General features: G+C 48.1%; 1 protein-coding gene across 7 annotated transcripts in view; it reads left to right on the forward strand.

Annotated features, from left to right (window-relative positions):
- Positions 1-22570, forward strand: part of LOC140429472 (tumor necrosis factor alpha-induced protein 8-like) — a 211111-nt gene extending 188541 nt beyond the window's left edge. For all 7 annotated transcript variants that reach the window (XM_072516512.1, XM_072516517.1, XM_072516515.1 and 4 more), the window contains one exon: positions 21216-22570. In XM_072516512.1, coding sequence (XP_072372613.1) covers positions 21216-21781 — 566 coding nt within the window. In that variant the 3' untranslated portion in view covers positions 21782-22570. The remainder of the gene's footprint in view (positions 1-21215) is intronic.
- The last annotated feature ends 415 nt before the right edge of the window (positions 22571-22985 follow it).

A 22985-nucleotide genomic window follows, 5' to 3' on the forward strand; every position in this document is an offset into this window, starting at 1 on the left:
CCTTAGGATAATAAGGGACTGCGTTAACAAGGACCCTACCTCTATTTGGCTCGATATTGAAGCAGACCAGTCGGTATGTCCTTTGCAGGTCTTGTTGTTTTCCGAGGATTTTAGGTCAGACTCTGCTAGGTGTGAAAATCCTATAATTATTAATAATCTTAGAGCGTGGAGGATGGTCTGTCAATTAGAAGGAAGATCTAAACTGTCTTCCGCTCTCTTTCCCATCCAGGGCAGCCCGGTTTCCAACCAGGGGCGAAATTCCCCAGTATCGGCGCGATGTCCGCCGACCGGTGCCAAAAACGGCGCTAATCAGTCCGGCATCGCACCGCCCAAAGGTGTGGAATCCTCCGCATCTTGGGGGGCCAAGCCCTAACCTTGCGGGGCTAGGCCTGCGTCGGACTGATTTCCGCCCTGCCAGCTGGCGGAAAAGGCCTTTGTTGCCCCACCAGCTGGCGCGGAAATGACATTGCCAGGCGGCGCATGCAAGGGAGCGTTAGAGACCGCTCACGGCATCCCCGCACATGCGCTGTGGAGGGAGTCTCTTCCGCCTCCGCCATGGTGGAGACCGTGGCGAAGGTGGAAGGAAAAGAGTGCCCCCATGGCACAGGCCCGCCCACGGATCGGTGGGCCCTGATCGCGGGCCAGGCCACCGTGGGGGCACCCCCCGGGGCCAGACCGCCCCGCGCCCCCCCCCCCCAAGACCCCGGAGCCCGCCCGCGCTGCCTTGTCCCGCCGGTAAGAGAGGTGGTTTAATCCACGCCGGCGGGGCAGGCACTCTAGCAGCGGGACTTCGGCCCATCCGGCCGGAGAATCACGGGGGGGGGGGGGGGCGCCAACTGGTGCGGCGTGATTCCCACCCCTGGCGAATCTCCGGTGCTGGAGAATTCGGCAACCAGCGGGGGCGGGATTCACGCCAGCCCCCGGCGATTCTCCGACGCGGCAGGGGGTCGGAGAATCTCGCCCCAGATCTGATGAACCACGGATTCAATATGTGGAGAGATAGAGGCATTATTTGTAGGCTAGGAGATATGTTCAGTGGTGCCTACTTGTCATCCTTTGAGCAGCTATGTCAACAATTTGATATTTCAAGACTCTCCTTTTTTATGTATCAGCAACTTAGAGCGTTATCCTTAACAAGACAACTTTGCGTCTTGACTCTTCTGTTACCCCAGTGGAGCCTATACATTTAGTTAGCAAATGTTATCATACATTATGTTCTAGATCCTGTGTTAGTACATTCAATATCTTGCAGTCTTGGGATAAAGACTCGACAACTAATATTGATGAAGAGACATGGGGTAGTATATGGGGTATGCCAATAAAATTTTGGTATGCAATAGAATGAAGGAGACTAATTTCAAGGTACTGCACCGTTTACATATCACACCGGGTTTGAGACACGGGTTTGATCCTGCTATATCCCCGATATGCATTAAGTGCCTGGTAGTCGAGGGTGATTACATACACTGCATATGGATCTGTGTCAAGATTCAATCCTATTGGTCTGGTGTGATTAAGGAGCTTGAGAGGACATTTGGCAGGGCCTTTGGATTTGATCCTTTGTTCCTAATTCTGGATCTTCCAGATAAGAGAATTATTGATAATTTTAAAAGGCTGTATAACATCCTAACTTTTGCAGCTCGCAAAAATATCCTCTGCCGCTGGATCAGTGACCAGTATCCTTTGATTCAAAATTGGCATTAAGTTATGGAGTGTATTCCTATGGAATTCCTGACGTGTTCTTGCAAGTTTTCCCGTGAGCCATGTTGCATGTCGTGATCTCACTATATATAAAGGTGTGCATCTTTGATATCTTATCATGTCTATATGGCCTTATCCTCTTTCCCCCCCCCCCCCCCCCCCCCCCCCCCCCATTTTCTGATTGATCCGGTCTATAAATAGAGGCACTAGCTCTTATGGACTGTTGTTCTGAATTTACCCTGTCATCCTGTTCTTGCGTTTCCAGAAATATTTGTTCTTTACTGTACCAATTGTGTTTTGAAAATTTGTTGTGCTATCTGTAAAAAATTATGAAACTCTAATAAATATATATTAAAAGCAAAATTACTGCAGCAAAAGAAAGCGAAACTGCGAGAGTCACATAGGAAAGGGTCAGCAGCAGAGGGGGAGAAAAGAGGAAGGAAGGGAAATAATAAAGAAACCAAGGAGAGGAAACGATAAAAGTGGAACTGAAAGAACCAAGGAGTTGAGAAAGAGACTGCGGTTGATGTCATGTTCTGGGCTAGCAGTTTTAAGTATGTAGTGTCAGACCCCAATGTTGTTTGCAAATCGACCACTCTACCTACCATAGGACTTAACTACCTAAAAAGCAAACCAGTGCCCCTTCATGTGAAACAGAGGAGAATCACAAAGATATTAGCAAGTATCCCTCTGAACTAAATTGTCTCTGCTCAAAAGTGACTCTTTTCCTGTTACTCTGCATTGCCGAATAAGAGAAGTAGTGACTTAGAGAACATGAGGAGGCCAGCTTGTAAGTTTAAGATGCCCCAACCCCTGGCCAGTTAGCGCAATAACTGCAGCAATTTATTGATAACCTGCTACAGGAGCCCCCATGTCCCCCCGTCCTCCCCGTCCCCTCACACACACCCCTGTATCCACAGGCATCCCATAGTGTGCCAGACAGGAAAATTAGTTCCATTCAGTTGAGAAGAGATATTGATCAGCAAACGTAATGTGCCAGATTAAGTTTTGTTTTGAGTAAAACATTTTTTTTAAATATGTAAATTTATGGTTCAACCTCAGACTTGCCAGAGGTTGAAAGAAATTCAGGTTGTCAACCAAATGATAAGTTTCCCCCAGATTTAATTAAATTGTAAGTTTAAGATGCCACAGCCCCTGGCCAGTTAGCACAATAGCTGCAGCAATCTATTGATAAACTGCTACAGTTCCAGATTAAATTAAATTAAATTAAATCTGGAAATAAACAGAAATAATGAGGAGATGCATTTTATTTTAGTGCAATGAACATAAGTCCTCACATAAATGGCTCCCTTGGCCCTCATTACGTGGTTCCCAGCTCATTAACTCAGGCCAGAAAAAGTATGACAGCAACAATTATAAACTTTCGCATTTCGTGCGATGGACTTCACAATATTTAACTATTAAACATATTTTAATGGCCTGGCAATACCACTTACAAACAAACTTCGTAAAACCTGTCAAAATAATGGCGTAACACGTTTTTGAAACTTGTGGATGTCATGCAAGTTTCAAAGTCAATAGGTAAACCTGTCTCCTTTTGTCCCTTTGAGCCTGCTCCGCCATTCATCACGATCATGGCTGATCATTCAACTCAATAGCCTAATCCTGCTTTCTCCCCATAGCCATTGATCCGATTCTCCCCAAGTGCTATATCCAGCCGCCTCATAGATAATATCCAGCCGCTTCACATATAATAAACTTTGAGTGTCTGATAAAATCAGTCTATGGCATGTAAAATACTTCCTCAATTGGTTGAATGGACGTTTTGTGACCTGGGTTGAAGCTGTGGGTCTTTTTGCTGTGGTTTAGATGTTTACCCTAACAGGTTTTCTAAAATACCCATTGAACAAAATAATCCAGCCCCTCATTCCTGTAATAATGAGAAGAAAACCCTGGACTGAAGTGAATTTTGTTTGTTCATTTATTTGTACTTTTTTTGTGTCCACCAAGTGCAATTATTTCTGGGACTACATAAAGCAGTTTCATGTTTCCACATAGCAACATCTTGAATGTTACATTTGCCTTCAATGTAGACAGCTGATCTCAGACGATTTAAAAAGGCATAATCAGATAAAAATGACACTCGGGGTCAGGTTTTGCAAAGTCGGGAAGACTTCCCAGCCATCAAAAATTGTACCTTCAAATGTGGGACCTGGATGTGGAAGTTCTGCTCCCATTTTCGACAGATCCTAATTTTTGACGGCAGAGTAAGGAGGCAGAGCCTGATTCACACACGAGGGAAACCCAACATAGCGGGGCTATTTGAACTCAGTGCTGAGTTTAAACAGATTCCATTTTGGCTGGTTACAAATTCATGGAGTAGACATAGGCTCTTGAAGAGCAGATGTAGGCATAGTAGACATAGGCTCTTGAAGAGGGGCTGGTTTGGCACACTAGGCTACATCGCTGGCTTTTAAAGCAGACCAAGGCAGGCCAGCAGCACGGTTCGATTCCCATACCAGCCTCCCCGAACAGGCGCCAGAATGTGGCAACTAGTGGATTTTCACAGTAACTTAATTGAAGCCTACTCATGACAATAAGCGATTTTCATTTCATTTCATGTGGTCTTTTTAACTGTCAAAATCTGAAGTTTTTTAAATTCTCTGCTCTTGAGGTTTTGGCTGCAGCTGTCAGTGAGAGATAAAAAAGAATACTGTCTGCTAGACAGTGTAGCATCAGCCCCAGCAAATTATTTTTTAACATATCCTGTTTATGAATGCTTGGCTGAGTTACACATGTACAAAATACCTCAGCAGGATTTCTGAGTTCCGAACTGGATTGACACCTTGAAGACGAGAAGTATGTTTGTTTTTATAAATGTTCAAGCACTTCGGATTTATAAGATTTGAATGAGCTTTCAAGAATGTTTATCTTTAAATTATAGTGAAGGCTGTAATAGAGTTTTAGAACTTTATTTAATTTAGTCCCAACATGGCTCCTAAGGTCTGCCCATGGTGTATACTGGGTGAGTTGACAAGGAGATTGTGAGGGGAGATGCGTGGGCATAAATTGGCATGAGTTGTCAATGAAGTTATAAAAGGCCATGGCGATGTGTGGACATGAGGTGGCATGGAGGTTATGAGGGGCCATGAAGGTAGGTGGTGGCATAAGTTGGCATGTAGACTATAAGGAGCAATGGGAGGTGGGTGACGGGTAGGGGGCCAGAAATGTTAGAATGCAACTTGGAACATGTGAATAATTCTGAATTTGCCTCAAAAATTGAGGGTTTACAATCATTATCTGCATTTCTTTCATCCTTAATCCATTACATTAATCTTAAACTTTCTAGCACCATACATGGGAACATTAGCAGAGTGATTTGATCTATCTTTCTCTGCGACACTTTTAAACATATACACTCTCTGGCTTGAGTTCTCCAGCATTTGATTGGTCTGGTGTCTTTAGTTACATCAGGGAAAACACACTATGGGCACGATTTTCCCAAAAGGGAACAAATTCCCAAAGCGAGCGCGTTTCGCCGTGTGTTTCCTGGCACTCGCAGTGCCGAGAAACACATGGATTTTCAACACGACTCATTTTGAATAAGGAGCTTGAACGGGGAGGCACGGCCGAGGCCGTACATAACCCCATTTTTTACAACGGGGAACTCTACTCGCTGGAACTCCCCGTTGTGTCCCAATCTCCGAGGCCCCGAAAAGAATCGCCGACCACCCCAGCCCGAATGCAGTGCGGGAGGGTCCCTGGCGCATGCACATAAAATAACAACTTGACACTGCCAACCTAGTTCCCTGGCAGTGCCAGGCTGGCACCCAGGTGGCACTGTCAGGGTGGAAGGCTGGCACTCCCAGGTGGCACAAGCCATGCCAGGACACCACCCTGCCCAAAAGGCATTCAGCTGGGGGCCTCCGATTTCCTTGGAGACCCCCACGTGTGCCGTTCCGTCTGGTCCTCATTTGTGGGAACCATTACCAAATGGCACTCGCCCAAGGTCCCTGAGGCGAAGGGATTGAATGCCAAAGCCTTGGGTATCTCGCGAATCTGCACATTAGAGTTAGACTTACTGCCTCACTCTAATATGCAGATTTGCTCAAATATGGGCGGGACTCCCCTTGCAACGTCTCACGAGATTGCGTTGAATCTCATGAGGCGTTGCCAGCCGGGTCGATCCCGGGAGCGGGGTCTCCCTGCTTTCACCAGCCACACTGCACCGTGACAAGCTGCATTTCTGACGCAGCGTGGCTGGTGGATTGCGCCGCGTTACTGGCCAGTTTGGATCTGATATCAGCCATTCTTTATTAAAATTGTAAATTCCTTTTGTTGCTGGTCTGCTGCTGCAGAGACTACCTCTTAGATCACAGGTATATTTTTATTTTGCATTGCGACAACTTTGAGGTAACCTGGCCAGGGTGACCAGTTCTTATGAAATAAAATAAAGAACACTTTGGGTGGGAAGGAGTGGGGTGGTTGCTGGTGACTGTGACTTGGTTGTTCCCATGGTTACATTTGCTTGGATTCCAGGAATGGCGGGCTCAATTCCATTCCGCACTCGTCCCCCGACCCCTGACTCAAACTACCCAAATTCATGACGAAGATCCAGCCATCATTCAGAAAAAGAGAGATTAAATATCATGATTTATTAAGATTGTCACAGTACAAAGGAATTTCAAGCATACATTAGTGCTAAAGTGGTAATATAACACAAATGTCAGGCTATTATCTAACTCATTGGCCTGGCATTTCACAGAAGTGCAGAGGTAGGCTCAGATGGCCAGTAATACATGCCAGTAATTTTGTGCGACCTGCAAAAGTGATTACTTCTGGGAGCAGTGAGGAGGATCGAGGAGCTGATGGCTACCCACTTTCTAGCGGTGGTTGCCCAATTAGGCCAATTGCAATGCTTTTAAGGGCATTCATCAACTTGTTTGGGAATTTTCAGATGGCTGGCAAGTCCCGACTGAGGCCAAATTCCAGCCAATGGATGGAGGTGGCCTCCTGGTGGTAGCCGAGGGTGACTGCAATGCCTCTGCTAATTTCTCCACCTGCAGCTACAATTGCTAAAGAGCTACCGCTATAGCCCATACTATGAAGAAATGAAATGAAATGAAAATCGCTTATTGTCACAAGTAGGCTTCAAATGAAATTACTGTGAAAAGCCCCTAGTCGCCACATTCCGGCGCCTGTTCGGGGAGGCTGTTACGGGAATTGAACCGTGCTGCTGGCCTGCCTTGGTCTGCTTTCAAAGCCAGCGATTTAGCCCTGTGCTAAACAGCCCCAAGACTGGAGGGACTCCTGAATAATCGTACAGCAGCTGCATCCATTTCTTACTTTTAAATATTGAATAGTACTCAAAGGCCACTTCCAGCTTGAGGCATCTTCTCATTCACCTATCTTCATTGGCAATGCCCAGTTCTGACAATGGGACTACTGATTTTCCAGTGCCAGACAGTCTCCTATTGGCCCACCAGACTCTTGCCCGCCCACTACCTTTAATTGGACATGATGTGGAGATGCCGGCGTTGGACTGGGGTGAGCACAGTACGAAGTCTTACAACACCAGGTTAAAGTCCAACAGGTTTGTTTCGATGTCACTAGCTTTCGGAGCGCTGCTCCTTCCTCAGGTGAATGAAGAGGTCTGTTCCAGAAACACATATATAGACAAATTCAAAGATGCCAAACAATGCTTGGAATGCGAGCATTAGCAGGTGATTAAATCTTTACAGATCCAGAGATGGGGTAACCCCAGGTTAAAGAGGTGTGAATTGTACCAAGCCAGGACAGTTGGTAGGATTTCGCAGGCCAGATGGTGGGGGATGAATGTAATGCGACATGAATCCCAGGTCCCGGTTGAGGCCGCACTCATGTATGCGGAACTTGGCTATAAGTTTCTGCTCGGCGATTCTGCGTTGTCGCGGGTCCTGAAGGCCGCCTTGGAGAACGCTTACCCGGAGATCAGAGGCTGAATGCCCTTGACTGCTGAAGTGTTCCCCGACTGGAAGGGAACATTCCTGCCTGGTGATTGTTGCACGATGTCCGTTCATTCGTTGTCGCAGCGTCTGCATGGTCTCGCCAATGTACCATGCTTCGGGACATCCTTTCCTGCAGCGTATGAGGTAGACAACGTTGGCCGAGTCGCAGGAGTATGTACCGCGTACCTGGTGGGTGGTGTTCTCACGTGTAATAGTGGTATCCATGTCGATGATCTGGCACGTCTTGCAGAGATTACTATGACAGGGTTGTGTGGTGTCGTGGTCACTGTTCTGAAGACTGGGTAGTTTGCTGCAAACAATGGTTCGTTTGATGTTGCGCGGTTGTTTGAAGGCAAGTAGTGGGGGTGTGGGGATGACCTTGGCAAGATGTTCATCGTCATCAATGACGTGTTGAAGGCTGTGAAGAAGATGACGTAGTTTCTCCGCTCCGGGGAAGTACTGGACGACGAAGGGTATTCTGTCGGTTGTGTCCCATGTTTGTCTTCTGAGGAGGTCGGTCCGGCTTTTCGCTGTGGCGCGTTGGAACTGTCGATCGATGAGTCGAGTGCCATATCCCGTTCGTACGAGGGCATCTTTCAACATCTGTAGATGTCTGTTACGCTCCTCCTCGTCTGAGCAGATCCTGTGTATACGGAGCGCTTGTCCATAGGGGATGGCTTCTTTAATGTGTTTAGGGTGGAAGCTGGAGAAGTAGAGCATCATGTGGTTATCCGTAGGTTTGCGGTAAAGCGAAGTGCTGAGGTGACCGTCCTTGATGGAGACGAGTGTGTCCAAGAATGCAACTGATTTTGGAGAGTAGTCCATGGTGAGTCTGATGGTTGGATGGAACTTATTAATGTCATCGTGCAGTCGTTTAAGTGATTCTTCGCCGTGGAAAAAGAAAAAAATGTCATCGATGTATCTGGTGTATAACATCGGTTGAAGGTCCTGTGCGGTGAGTAGGTCCTGTTCAAACTTGTGCATGAAGATGTTGGCATATTGGGGTGCGAATTTGGTCCCCATGGCTGTTCCGTGCGTCTGGATGAAGAACTTGTTGTCGAAGGTGAAGACGTTGTGATCCAGAATGAAGCGGATGAGTTGCAGAATTGCGTCTGGAGATTGGCAGTTGTCGGTGTTGAGTACTGAGGCTGTTGCAGCAATGCCATCGTCATGGGGGATGCTGGTGTAGAGTGCCGAGACGTCCATTGTGACAAGGAATGTTCCTGGTTCAACTGGTCCATGGGTGCTGAGTTTCTGTAGGAAGTCCGTCGTGTCGCGACAGAAGCTGGGTGTACCTTGTAACGATGGGTTTCAAGATGCCCTCGATGTAGCCAGAGAGGTTCTCACACAGGGTCCCATTGCCTGAAACGATAGGGCGGCCTGGTGTGTTGGCCTTATGTATTTTCGGGAGGCAGTAGAGATCTCCAATGCGGGGAGTATGTGGGATGAGAGCACGTAGGGTGCTCTGAAGATCTGGATCCAAGGTCTTGATCAGTCTGTTAAGTTGGCGGATGTGTTCCTTGGTCGGATCTGCGGGTAACTGTCTGTAGTGTTCTTGGTTGTTCAGTTGTCGGTATACTTCTTTGCAGTAGTCCGTTCTGTTCAGTACGACAGTATGACGATGCTGTGGTCGGTCTTGCGAGCGTGGATGGCATTGCGTTGTGCTTGGGTGACGTTCGGGGCTGTCTTGTGAATGCGACTGATGAATCTGGCATTGACGCGACTCCTGACGGCTTGAGCATACATGTCGAGTCTAAGGCAGCGGCCTTCCGGAGGGGTCCAATTCGACTCTTTCCTCTTCGGTTGCCGCACCGCAGATCTCTCGGTCTGCTGTTCCGGTTCATTGGTAGTCTGCTTGGGTTCGCTGTTGGCCTCTTGGGGTGTGTGGAAGAATTCCCGGAGCCTCATTCGCCTGATGAATTCCTCCGTGTCTGCCGCGAGACTGATGGGGTCCATTTTGGTGGTGGTGCACCTGCTATCACCTGCTAATGCTCGCATTCCAAGCATTGTTTGGCATCTTTGAATTTGTCTATATATGTGTTTCTGGAACAGACCTCTTCATTCACCTGAGGAAGGAGCAGCGCTCCGAAAGCTAGTGACAGCGAAACAAACCTGTTGGACTTTAACCTGGTATTGTAAGACTTTGTACTTTAATTGGACAGGTCTTCTGGAGACAGCCCATTTTATGAGGGCCACAAAGAATCCAGCACTAGTTTGTAGAGTCAAACAGAAAGTAACTTTATTGACAACAATATACACACAGCAGCAGTAGTTCACCACTGCTTCCTTCTCTACCACACTGGTCACCTCTATTTATATAGCTGCAACTACTAGTGATTGCCCCCCCCCCCCCCCCCCCCCAATTGGGGGAGCTCATATTCCCCAAGATAACCAATTGTCCCCTGCCAATAGGATTCGGGCAGGTTATAACGGCCCCTTAATTGGATCCCTTCTCCAAAATTGGAACTTGTGGGTTCCTGACCTATATCTCACCATGACAGCTGTATTGGAATCCAGGAATAAAAATCTTGAACGTAATGTGATATGCCGACATGCTCCACACCCAGCTGCCCTGTAGCCATAAAATGCTGTGTGGTGGAGTAATGAAGGCTGAGTGGGACTTTTTTTTTTCTTCATTCATGGGATGTGGACTTCGCAGGCTGTGCCAATATTTATTGCTCATCCCTAATTGCCCTTGAGGGGGCAGTTATGGGAAGCACGGTAGCACAGCGAGTAGCATTGTTGTTTCACAGCTCCAGGAACCCAGGTTCGATTCCCGGCTTGGGTCACTGTCTGTGTGGAGTCTGCATGCTCTCCTCGTGCCTGCGTGGGTTTCCTCCGGGTGCTCTGGTTTCCTCCCACAAGTCCCGAAAGACGTGCTTGTTAGGTAATTTGGACATTCTGAATTCTCCCTCTGTGTACCCGAACAGGCGACTAGGGGCTTTTCACAGTAATTTCATTGCAGTGTTAATGTAAGCCTACTTGTGACAATAAAGATTTTTTTTTAAAGTTAAGAGTGAACCACATTGCTATGGGTCTGGAGTCACATGTAGGCCAGATCGGGTAAGGACAGCAGAATTCCTTCCCTAAAGGACATTGGTGAACCAGATGGGTTTTTACGCCAATCAACAATGGTTTCATAGTCATCATTAGACTTTTAATTGCAGATTTTATTGAATCAAATTTCATCATTTGCAGTGGCGGGATTTGAACCTGGATCTCTAGAGCATTACTCTGCGTCTCTGGTTTATTACTCCAGTGACAATACCACTACACCACCACCACCACCACCCCTCATTGGGGGAAGAACTCCCGCCCACTGGTGCTGCCAGCCATTTGATTAGCAGCTCCCATCAGCCCAAGCAGCACCAGGAAGGCATGAGTGGACATTGTTGGGACAGCTGGAGAAGAAAGAACCCCAAGGTCTTGGGTCCCCAGGGCAGCAATGTCTTGGATCTTGGGGCGGGAGGGTTTGGATAGGTTAGGGAGAGGGGCAGTGGAGGGATTGAGGGAGTGGGTTGAAGGGGGGAGCAGGTAGGAAGCAATGGGTGGGTTTAACCTAAGGGGGTCTTGCAATCGAAAAAGGGCAGCCCTTGAAGAGCGATCACCCCATTTCCCCTCACTTTAAGCACTGAGGTAAAAAAATCGCTATTTGCGCTCACACCCCACTGTCCATGCCAAATATTTGATGGCGTGTGCAGCATATTACCAGGGTCAATTGGCTTGATAACCCTTAATTGTTTATTTAAATATGGAGGGTGGGCTGTTAATTTTGGCCCCTGCCCCCTGCATCAGGGGGGTGAGCTCGGGAGTGGGCAGGAAGGTAGTAGGATGGGCATCCACCCAATTTTATGTGCCCCCCCCCCCCCCCCATTTGGCATGCCTCCCCTTGCGGGAAACATGCTTGCTGGGGGCACGTAAACTTCAGACCTTGATTGTAAAATTAATAGGCGTACACAGAATAAATTGTACAGAAGCAGGCCATGCTGTGTTAATGCTGCACTCGGACCGCCTCCTATCATTCATCAGCTAAAACTATCATCAACATCCTCTATTTCCTTCTCCCTCAAATGCTTGTCTTAACTGCATTATCTGTACAGTTTGCTTGAACCACTCCCTGTGGTAGTGAGTTCCATATTCTCACTCCTGTTTGGGTAAAGACAGTTCTTCGGAATTTTGTATTGGATTTTTTGGTGACTTAATATATTGTATTGATGGAATCTAGATATGCTCTTCCCCTCAAGAGGAAACATTCTGTCTGCCTCCACTCAATTGAAACCTTTCCTAATTTTCCAAGACCTCTATTAGGTCACTCATCAAGCGTTTTTCATAAGAGAGAAGAGACCTTTTCTTTTTTTTTATAAATATTTTTTATTCTCCTTTTTCACATTTTCTCCCACATTTACACCCATCAACAATAAACAATAATCAGCAAAGATATGTCAATCCCCACAATAACAACGATCCCATCCGCCCACCAACCCCCAAACATCAGCCCGCATGTTTACATAAACAAATGACAAAAAGGAATCAGGGATTACCCGTAGTCACCCTTAATCTACACAGCCCCCACCCACCCCCCCAACTAATGTTCGATGTTATCCAGTTCTTGAAAGTGCATAATAAATAGTGCCCATGACTTGTAGAACCCCTCCGAGCTTCCCCTCAGTTCGAACTTAACCTTCTCAAGGGTCAAATATTCCCCCCGCTACGCCAGGACACTGGGTGGAGAGGCTGCTCTCCAGCCCAGCAGGATCCGCCTTCAGGCGATCAACGAGGTGAAGGCTATGATATCTGCCTCCGCTCCCGTTTCCAACCCTGGCTGGTCCGACACCCCGAATATGGCCTCCCAGGGACCCGGGTCCAGTTTCACACGCACCACCTTGGAAATTACCCTAAACACCTCCTCCCAGTACTCCCCAACTTTGGACAGGACCAAAACATATGAACGTGATTCGCGCCCCCCCCCCCCCCCTCCCGCAATGCTCACACACATCCTCTACTCCTTCAAAAAATCGGCTGATCCTCGCCCTCGTGAGGTGCGCGCTAGATACCACCTTCAGCTGTATCAGCCCCAACCTCGCACATGAGGTGGAGGCATTCACTCTCCGGAGCACCTCACACCAGACCCCCTCCCCTATAACCTCTCCCAGCTCTTCCTCCCACTTTGCTTTGATCCCTTCCAGTGGTGCCTTATCCTCTTCCAGAATAGCTCCGTACACCGCTGACATTGCCCCCTTCTCCAGTCCCTTTGTCGTCAACACCTCCTCCAGCAATGTGGAAGCCGGTTCCTCTGGGAAGCTCTGTATCTCCTTCCTGGCAAAATCCTGAACCTGCATGTACCTAAACACTTCTCCCTGCTCTAGCCCATACTTCGCTTCCAGCTCCCTCAATCCTGCAAACCGACCCCGAAGAAACAAATCTTTTAGCGTCTTAATCCCCTTCTCTTCCCATTTCCGAAAACTTACATCCCACCTCCCTGGCTCAAATCTGTGGTTCCCCCGAATCGGCATTTCCCTTGACCCTAAACCCAACCCGAAGTGTTGGCGAAACTGCCTCCAGATTTTCAATGAAGCTATTATTACCGGACTCCCTGAATATTTCCCCGGAGCTATCGGGAGCGGTGCTGTTGCAAGTGCCTTCAGCCCCGACCCCCTGCACAAACTCTCCTCCATTCTGACCCACTGAGAATCAACCCCTCTGACCCAGCTCCGCACTTTCTCCACGTTTGCCGCCCAGTAGTAGTACAACAGGTTCGGGAGACCCAAACCCCCTGCCTGCCTTCCCCTCTGTAGCAGCACCTTTCTCACTCTGGCCACCTTCCCTCCCCATATGAATGAGGTAATCCTTCCCTCAATCTCCCTGAAAAAAGACTTTGTCAGGAAAATCGGTAGGCATTGAAAAATAAACAGGAATCGCGGCAACACATTCATTTTAACCGCCTGTACCCGACCCGCCAGTGACAGAGGAAGGCCATCCCACCTTGCCAGATCGGCTTTCACTCTCTCTACCAAACTAGTGATGTTGTACCTGCGAAGCCTCCCCCACTCCCGGGCAACCTGCACCCCCAGATACCTAAAATGAGTCCCTGCTCTACGGAATGGCAGCCCCCCCACCCCTGCCCCCACCCCCGGCCGAGACACCACAAAGTACTCACTCTTGTCCAGGTTCAACTTGTACCCCGAGAAAGACCCAAACACCTGCAGTAGCTCCAATATTCCTCCTATCGACACACTCGGATCCGACACATACAGCAGCAATTCGTCGGCATATAAGGACACCCTATGCTCTATCCCGCCCCCCCCCGCACTATTCCTTTCCATGCTCCCGAACTTCTCAATGCGATGGCCAACGGCTCAATCGCAAGTGCAAACAGCAGGGGGGACAGAGGACATCCCTGTCTCGTCCCACGGTGGAGGGAAAAGTATCTCGAACTGATATTATTTGTGCGGACACTCGCCTTCGGCTCCTTATATAAAAGCTTTACCCAGTTCACAAACCTTGGTCCTATCCCAAACCACTCCAGCACTGCCATCAGGTACCCCCATTCTACCCGATCAAACGCCTTCTCGGCGTCCAATGCCACAACTACCTCCGTTTCCTTTCTTTCCGCCGGTGCCATAACAACGTTCAAAACCCTCCCTTTCACGAACCCTGTCTGATCCTCCCCTCTCACCTTCGGAAGGCACTCCTCCAGCCTACCCTCCAATACCTTCGCCAACACTTTTACGTCCACATTCAGACGTGATATGGGCCGATACGACCCACGCTCCGTCGGATCCTTATCTTTTTTTAGCAACAGTGAAATTGATGCCTGCCCCAAGGTTTGCGGCAACACCCCCTTCCCTATTGCCTCCTCAAACATCCCCACCACCAGGGGTGCCAACCTATCCTTAAATTTTTTATAATATTCCCCCGAAACCCATCCGGCCCTGCCACCTTCCCCGACTGCATCCTCCCAATCACATCCTTTATCTCCTGCTCCACTATTGCTCCTTCTAATGTAGCCCTGTCCCCCTCCCCTAGCCTCGGGTACTCCAACCCATCTAGAAATTCCTGCATCTCACGGTCTCCCCCGAGTGGCTCTGACTTGTCCAACCTCTCATAAAACCCCTCAAAAACCTTATTAATCAGCAACTTCCCTGCCCTATCCTTCACCTGATGAATTTCCCTTGCCGCTGCCTCCCTCCGGAGCTGACCTGCCTTATCTCCATGTTCGTAAACTGTACCCCTTGCGCGTCTCAGTTGGCGCACCGCCTTCCTGGTGGACAGTCGGTCAAAGCTCGCCTGTAGTTCCTTCCTCTTTTCCAGCTTCGCCGGGTCCCCATCCTCTGCATACCTCCTATCTACCTCCAACATCTCATCTGTTACCCTCTGCCGCTCCAACCTCTCCTCTTTATCCACCCTGGCCTTAAACAAAATTACCTCACCATTCACCACCGCCTTTAGACCCTCCCAGACGACTACCTTCGACACCTCACCCGTACAATTGAAACCTACATATTCCTTAATTACCTTTTCAATTTTTTCTCACAGAACACTTGGTTCCCCAAAAGCCCCACATCCAGTTTCCACCGCGGTCTCTGCGCTGCCCCCTTCTCCAGCACCATATCCACCCAGCGTGGAGCATGATCTGACACTGCAATTGCAGAGTATTCCGACCCCTTGACTCCAGCCAGCAAAGGCTTCCCCACCACAAAAAAGTCGATCCACGAGTATACCTTATGGAACTCTGAGGAAAAACGAGTATTCCCGTTCCCTTGTGTGCAGGAACCTCCAAGGGTCCACCCCTCCCATTTCCACCATTAGCCCAGCCAGCGCCTTCGTCCCCCCTGATGGGACTAGCGAGTGCGGCCGTGATCTGTCCAACCTTGGCCCCTGCACCAAGTTCCAGTCCCCCCTCACAATCAGCTCATGCGTGTCCAAGTCGGGAATAGCCCCAAACACCTTCCTCGCGAATCCCACATTGTCCCAATTGGGACCGTATACACTTGACAGTGCCACTAGTCTCCCCTCCAGCGCCCCTGTCACAATCACATATCTACCCCCCTGATCTGACACCACCTTCTCCATCTGGAAGCGTACCCTTTTGCTGACCAGCACCGCTACCCCTCGAGCCCTTCCATCAAATCCGGAATGAAACACTTGGCTAACCCATCCCTTTTTAAGTCTCACCTGGTCCTTCACCCTCAAGTGAGTCTCCTGCAGCATTGCTACATCGGCTTTCAAACTTTTAAGATGTGCAAGCACCCTTGACCTCTTGACCGGACCTCCTAGCCCTCTCATGTTCCAAGTGATTATCCTTACTGGGGGTCTCTCACCCCCCCCACCCCACCTTTCTTATTCACCATCACCATACCACCGGGCCCTGCCCCATAAGCCTGACCCGCCCCTGTCCATTGTTAACATCAAACCCCCCCCCCCCCTCCTAAGAACCCCCCCTACAAAAACATCCCCCAACATCGATCCCTCCACCCCCTCTTGCTCGCCTCGTAGGCCCATTGAAGCCTGCTATCCAGGCTCCAACGTCCTCAGTCCTCCTCTTACCTCACCCCCGTTCACTAACTGACTTTAGTTAGCTAGCGCGGGTGGCTCCCCCCGCCAAGACCTCTCGCCCCTTCCACCCAGTCCCAGAGAAAGAAACACCAAAACAAACCCAACAATCCAGCCCCTACAATTCACTAACATAACAATTAACCATCGCAACACAGAACGCCATTAACTTGAACTCTGTAACAATGCAAAGAGAAGTAAATTTCAATACAAATCAGTAAAAAGAAAGTTGTAGCATTTGTACATTTTCCAGCCGCTCAAACACAGTCCACAGTCTCTCTTCCAGTTCCGCTTTTCACGTCTGTCCCAAGCCTTCTGCCCTCACAAACGCCTCAGCCGCCTCCGCTGTCTCAAAATAAAAGTCTTTGGCGTTATATGTTACTCTCAACTTCGCCGGGTACACCACACCAAATCGCACCCCCTTCTTGTACAAAGCCGCCTTCACTCGTCCAAACGCCGCTCGTCTTTTTGCCAATTCCACCGTCTAGTCCTGGTAGATCCGAACCGCAGTACCATCCCACAGCACCTCACGCTCCTGCTTCGCCCAGCTTAATACTTTCTCCTTCATGCAAAACTTATGGAAGCAGATAACTACTGCCCTTGGCGGCTCATTCACTTTGGGTTTCGGCCTTAATGACCGATGAGCGCGGTCTAGCTCGTACAGGGTGGGGCTCTCACTCTCCCCCATCAGCTCCGCCAACTTCCTAGCGAAGTATTGCATTGGCCTTGGGCCCTCTGTCCCTTCGGGCAAGCTCACAATTCTCAAATTGTGCCGCCTTGAGCGGTTTTCCAAGTCTTCCAGCTTTGCTCGGAGCCCTCTGTTAACCTCCACCACCCTCCGCCGCTCGTCCCCCATCGAGGTGACCTGGTCGCTCTGTCGTGTCATGGCCTCCTCCACCTCCTTCATCTTCTCGCCCTGCTCTCTCACCTCGGCCGATGCCTTTGCCACCTCCACCCTGATCGGGTCGATTGCCTCTTCCACCAATTACCTCAACACGACCGCCATCTCTTTCCTCAGGATCTCCATGTGCCTCACCAAACGTTTTTCCAGCTCCACCGCCATCACCTCGGTCATCTTCTCCACCGTAAGTAGTGCGGCCCCGCCTTGCAGTTCGGCTTCCGCCATCCTGTCAACACTTTTGCTCGTCTTCTCCTTCGGCGGCGAACCCGCGTTTCCTCCTTTCTTCAACGCTGCTCTTCGCATCCTTTAGTGGCTTATTGTTTTTTATCTTCTTTCTTTTCTCCTCTCTCCCCCTTCACCTTCCTGCCCTTCATCAATCTGACATTCTTCTTTATTGAAAAAAAAGGGGGGGAGAGAGAAAAAAAAACTTTCACCCAACTTCCTTAAATCTTCTTTCTTTCTCCTCTGCATTCACCTGGGACCAGGCTTCAACCTTCTTTCTTCTTCCTAGGTGGGAGCCATCCGACGTGGAGCACCCTCCCTACATAGTGCCCTGGCCTCGGGCCTGTTGCCTCGGCCTCCTCCTAGCTCCACCCCCACTGCTCTGACCTGCCGCGCCGGGCCCGGCGCCTCAGCCCCCGCCGCCCGACACCTGCGCGGGGTTCTTCGCCGGTTTTTAAACCAGCCCCGCTGACTGCTCGTGACGGCCCCAAAGGCCGACGATAGTCGGGGGGGTGCGTGAGGACTCGGGGATTTCCCCAAAATCGTGGCCACCGGCGGGAGCTCTTGTTGCTGCGGCCGCCCTGCTCGCCCACGCCACCGGAAGTCCAGAAGAGACCTTTTCTGATTTTTATATTATATGCCACACATTTCTGGTATCGTCCTTGTAAATCTTCCCTGCATCCTCTCCAGTGTCTCTGTATACTTTGTATAATCTGGTGATCAGAACAGCAAGCAGTATTCCAAGTATCATTTAAGCAAGATTCTCTTTATTTCCAGGGTCTCTGGGAGGGATTGTCTTTATTTAGGGGCCTCTAGTCGGTGGTCTTTATTTAGGTGGTCTCTGGGGGCTTTCTTTATTTAGGGGGTCTCTGTGGTCTGCCTCTTAGGGGGTCTCTCTTTATTTCAGGGCCTCTGGGGGGGGGGGTTCTTTATTTAGGTGGTCACTGGGAGGGGTCTTTATTTAGGTGGTCTCTGGGGTTTTCTTTATTTATTGGCAAAGCAGCATTTATTATCCATCCCACTTGGTGAGCCTTCTCCCAGTACTTCTGTAACCTCTGTGATGATGGTGTAGCCACAATGGTGTTAAGCAGAGAATTCCAGACTTTTGACCAAGTGACTTGGAAGAATTCCCAATAGACAGTAGTCAGCAAACAGCTCCAACCCTGATCTTATGATGGGGAAAGTTATTGGTGCAGTAGTTGAAGATAGTTGGGCCAAGAAACTGACTTGTGAAGCTCTCTTACAGCAATATCCTCAGGCAGTGATGATTAGGATTAGTCTAAAAAAAAATCATCATTGTTTTTCTTTGTATCAGGTATCACTCTCGCCACTGGACATCATTGTTTTTGTGCTGCCATAATTGGTTGAATTTCTCCTTAACATTGAGAACAACCATTCTCACCTGTCCTCTGATTCAACTCTTGTATCTATGTATGGACCCAGGCAATGAAGTGGCATGGAATTGGGTGATTGTGGAAAAGCCCAAACTGAGTGTCATTGCTCAGGTTAATGGTGAGGTGCCAGCGTATGGCTTTGTTGATGATCCATTCCATGTTGACCATCAGATCATAAGACAAAGGAGCAGAAGTAGACCATTCTGTCCACTAAGTCAATGTTGGTACAAACTAATAGTGACCGTGTAGTTACAGTGTGTTCTAGAATTCTACTTCTGCTGATGAACCACAATCCCTCATTTATCAATTTTAGGCTACTACATCTGTCCTTCATCTGTCGCACTTAACACAATAATAGCATTACATTCACACTGAAAATGTAATTCCGTCTTCACCAGGACTGCATACTGGTTCATCATATCAATGGTCGATATTTTGGGGATGAGGTCAAGTAGGTTACTATCCCTGTTAGTTGCACTGTGACCTGATGAAACTATGGGTGGGATTCTCCGCTCCCGGGACTAAGTGCCCGTGCCATTGTGAACACCGTCGCGTTTCACGACGGTGCGAACACGGCCCAGGCACGACCGACAGGGGGCCAGCACGACGCTGGAGCGGTTCACGCCTTACGTGGTGCCAAAGGGGCGCCGCGCCAACCCACGCATGCGCAGTTGGGTCGCGCCATCCTGCACATGCACGGGGAACTTCTTACGCACGCCAGCCCCTCACCAACATGGCACCGGCTGCTCGCGGAAGGAGGTAGGCCCGGGGGTGGAGAGGCCGGCCCGCCGATTGGTGGGCCCCGATCGCGGTCCAGACCCCATCGGAGGCCACCCCCAGTGAAGGAGCCCCCCCCACAGGCCTCCCCCCCCCCCAAAGCGTGGATGGCAAGTGTAGTTGGCGCCGGCGGGAACCTGTCGTAGCGGCCGCTCGGCCCATCCGGGCCGGAGAATCGCCGCTCGCCGTTTGCGGCGATTCTCCGAGCTGCCCGGCGCGAATCGCGCGCCGCTGGTTTCGGGGGGGGGGGGAGAATCACGTGCGGGGGTCGGGGCAGCGTAGCGCGATTCGCACGGCACCCCGCCGATTCTCCCACCCGGCGTGGTGGGGGAGAATCGCGCCCGTTGTCTTTCAGGACTTAGTGCTGATACTATTGGGCAGAATGTTATGTTGGGGCAGGCAAGATCGGCTGCTTGGCTCCTCACCTGCAGCCATAATGGCCGTTGCACTATTAATTGGCTTGAGGCAGGTCTTCGACTCCATTGGTGGCAGCTCTCTGGTCCCAGCAGCAACACCAGGAGCAGGGGCCACTGCTGTAATTGTAGTGAGTTCCCCAAGGGAAACTTGCTGCATGAAGCCAAATTTGAAAATGCGTCATGGGTCTTGCTGGGGTGAGACAAGCAAGGCCCAGTGTGACTGTGTGTTGGGGAGGAGGGACGGGGTGGTTGGGGGGACGGGGTGGATAGGGCAGGAGGGAGGGAAACACAGAGGATGGCATACCTTTGGGGGGCCTCCAATTGGAACAGGGGGCCCATCAAACGGGGCAAAAGAGGCCACCAGTCCCCCAGGTTTCACCTGGCAGGTTGGAATCTTGGTTCCGGCCTCCCCCACTGCCAGCAATTTGGTTGCTTTTGAGACCTCAGTTGGCCCACAGGTGAGCAGGCTGCACAAGCCTCCACTGGTAAACCTGTGATGGTGGTGGGTGGGGAAAGATAAGGCACCCAGTTTTATAGCCCCTTCTTCAGCTGTAAAATTCCAGCTATTGGAAACATTAATATGATTTGCTATCTATGCTGCAGAGAGGTGGTTAGCTCAGTTGGCTAGATGTGGTTCAGAATAATGCCAACAGCATGGGTTCAATTCCCATTGGGCTGAGGCACACTTGGCACCTGCGTAAGCTTGATGTGGGGAGATGCCCCTCAAGCTATATAACCAAATGCCTCTTTATAATAGGGAGAGATGCCTATGGCCCTTTCTAGATCATGGCTAATGTATTATCCATCTGTGCTGTAGAATAGCATTTGATACCAAAATGAGACACAGGCTTGAATATGTAGCAAATTTGAGCATCACACAAGGAGTCAAAGGTTTTTGCATTTATTTAACCTTTGAATTTATTGAATTTACAAGTTGTAGCCTTTAAAACATTGATTAAGAACTAATGATTTACATGTAAATGTTTGCCGGCTATGTAAACATTAAATACTGGTTGATTTAATCATGCTTTTACAAGCAGTAAAGTCACAAAGAAATAATGCAGGCATTCAGTTTCAAGTTTAGTGCAAATAATCTAGCAGAATTGTATGGTCAATTTTACCCTGATATAACCAGAAATATTATGCAGTGCTGCAGCTGACAACTGTGTCAGACATATGATGAAAACCTTTTCACATTATAAGGAACAAGTAGCAGATTGCACAGAACAAAACATTTTGAAACATTTCAGAGATTAATACAACTCTGGACCATGCGCTTAATCTGTTTTGTCTTTGTTTTCAGTGGCCACAGAGATCTTCAATTCCAAAAGCCTAGCTGTCCAGGCCCAGAAGAAAATACTCGGCAAGATGGCATCAAAGTCAATAGCAATTGCATTGATCGACGATACAAGCAGTGATGTTTTGGATGAGCTATACAAAACAACCAAAGAATACACACAGAACAAAAAAGAGGCAGAAAAGATTGTCAAAGATCTTATCAAGGTAGTCATAAAACTAGGGGTCCTCTACAGGAATAATCAATTCAATAAAGATGAGACGGAGCTCGTGGAGAAGTTCAAGAAGAAGGTTCATCAGTTAGCAATGACCGTTGTCAGTTTTCATCAGGTTGACTTTACTTTCGATCGGAATGTTTTGTCCAATCTTCTGAATGAGTGCAGAGACTTGCTTCATCAAATCATTAACCAGCATCTAACCGTCAAGTCACATGGACGCATCAATAATGTCTTTAATCACTTTTCGAATTGTGAGTTCTTGGCTGCACTGTACAATCCATTTGGATCTTACAAAGCTTCTCTGCAGAAAATATGTAATGGGGTAAACAAAATGTTGGATGATAAAAATATATAACAAGCAATTTGTAAAATGTAATGTTTCAAATTCTTATTATAAATCTTGAAGGAACAATGCCCTATAAAATGAATATTTGCTAAAATGGAATATTTTGACAACCGTTTTCTTTTGAAGAATTATGTCCTATTTCTGTAACAGTATGCACAAAGTAGACAAAATATTCCAACCTATTATTTGTCCATTATTGCCTGGTTCCCAGCTAATGATTGTCCTTAGCCTGTGGAATTAATTTGAAGAGGTCAAATGAACAAGCAAAATCAAATGTATTGTCACCTTTTAGACATGTACAGAAAACAAATGTCTTGTTTCATTTTTAAATTTATAACTAAAGAAAAAAGAGAAGCAACACATTACAAATAAACTGGAAAGAATGGTTGATGTTCTTACATGAAGATTACAGAATGCGATTGAAATGGTTCATGTACACTTAGTGTTACAACAGTGTACAGTAAATAATGTTTTAATACTTTTTTCCCTTCACATCTATGAGGATACAGTTTGCATCAGCTTATTGGAATCACTTGGGCTGATGAAACAATGGAAATTTGAAGTACAGTGTGTAGAGATGTAATATATTAGACTAAATTTCAGATGCTTATTTTATTGTACAATTTTTTAAATGCCCAAATCTAGTAATTTTCACAAATCAATTGTACCATGTGATTGGCAAAGTTCTTATGACTGTTATTGCAACTCTGGACTAACTTTTATACTTGTGCAAATTATTTGTTTGTAGTAAACCAAAGAATAAATGTGCACTGAATGTGGAGTAAATATAGCTAAAAATGGTCTTTAAGTCATTTTATTCTCTAATGGAACCAAAATCTACAGCAATATTGAACTCACTACAAGAGCTGCAAATTATCAACAATCAAGGCCAACTCATCACACATTCATCCCAGGATAAATGTTTAGTTTGGAAAATACAGTAAAAGGATAATTATGGTAATTGGCTGTTTAAAAAAAATCTATAGTTTAAATAATTAGTTGAAATGTATTTAATGGATTTAATACTTTGAATAGATGCTTGGTGTATTTGTCATTTGTTAGAAAATGTCCCCCTATTATACTCAGAGCTATTTGGACATGGAAGCCACTTGGCCCATTCCAGTGATGACAATTTCTGTAAAGCAATCTGGTCAATTCCAATCCCCTGATCTATCCACATGGCATTGCAAGTCTATTTCTCCTAAGTGACCAT

Source organism: Scyliorhinus torazame, chromosome 9 (assembly GCF_047496885.1).
Source record: "Scyliorhinus torazame isolate Kashiwa2021f chromosome 9, sScyTor2.1, whole genome shotgun sequence".
Classification (NCBI taxonomy): Eukaryota; Metazoa; Chordata; class Chondrichthyes; order Carcharhiniformes; family Scyliorhinidae; genus Scyliorhinus; species Scyliorhinus torazame.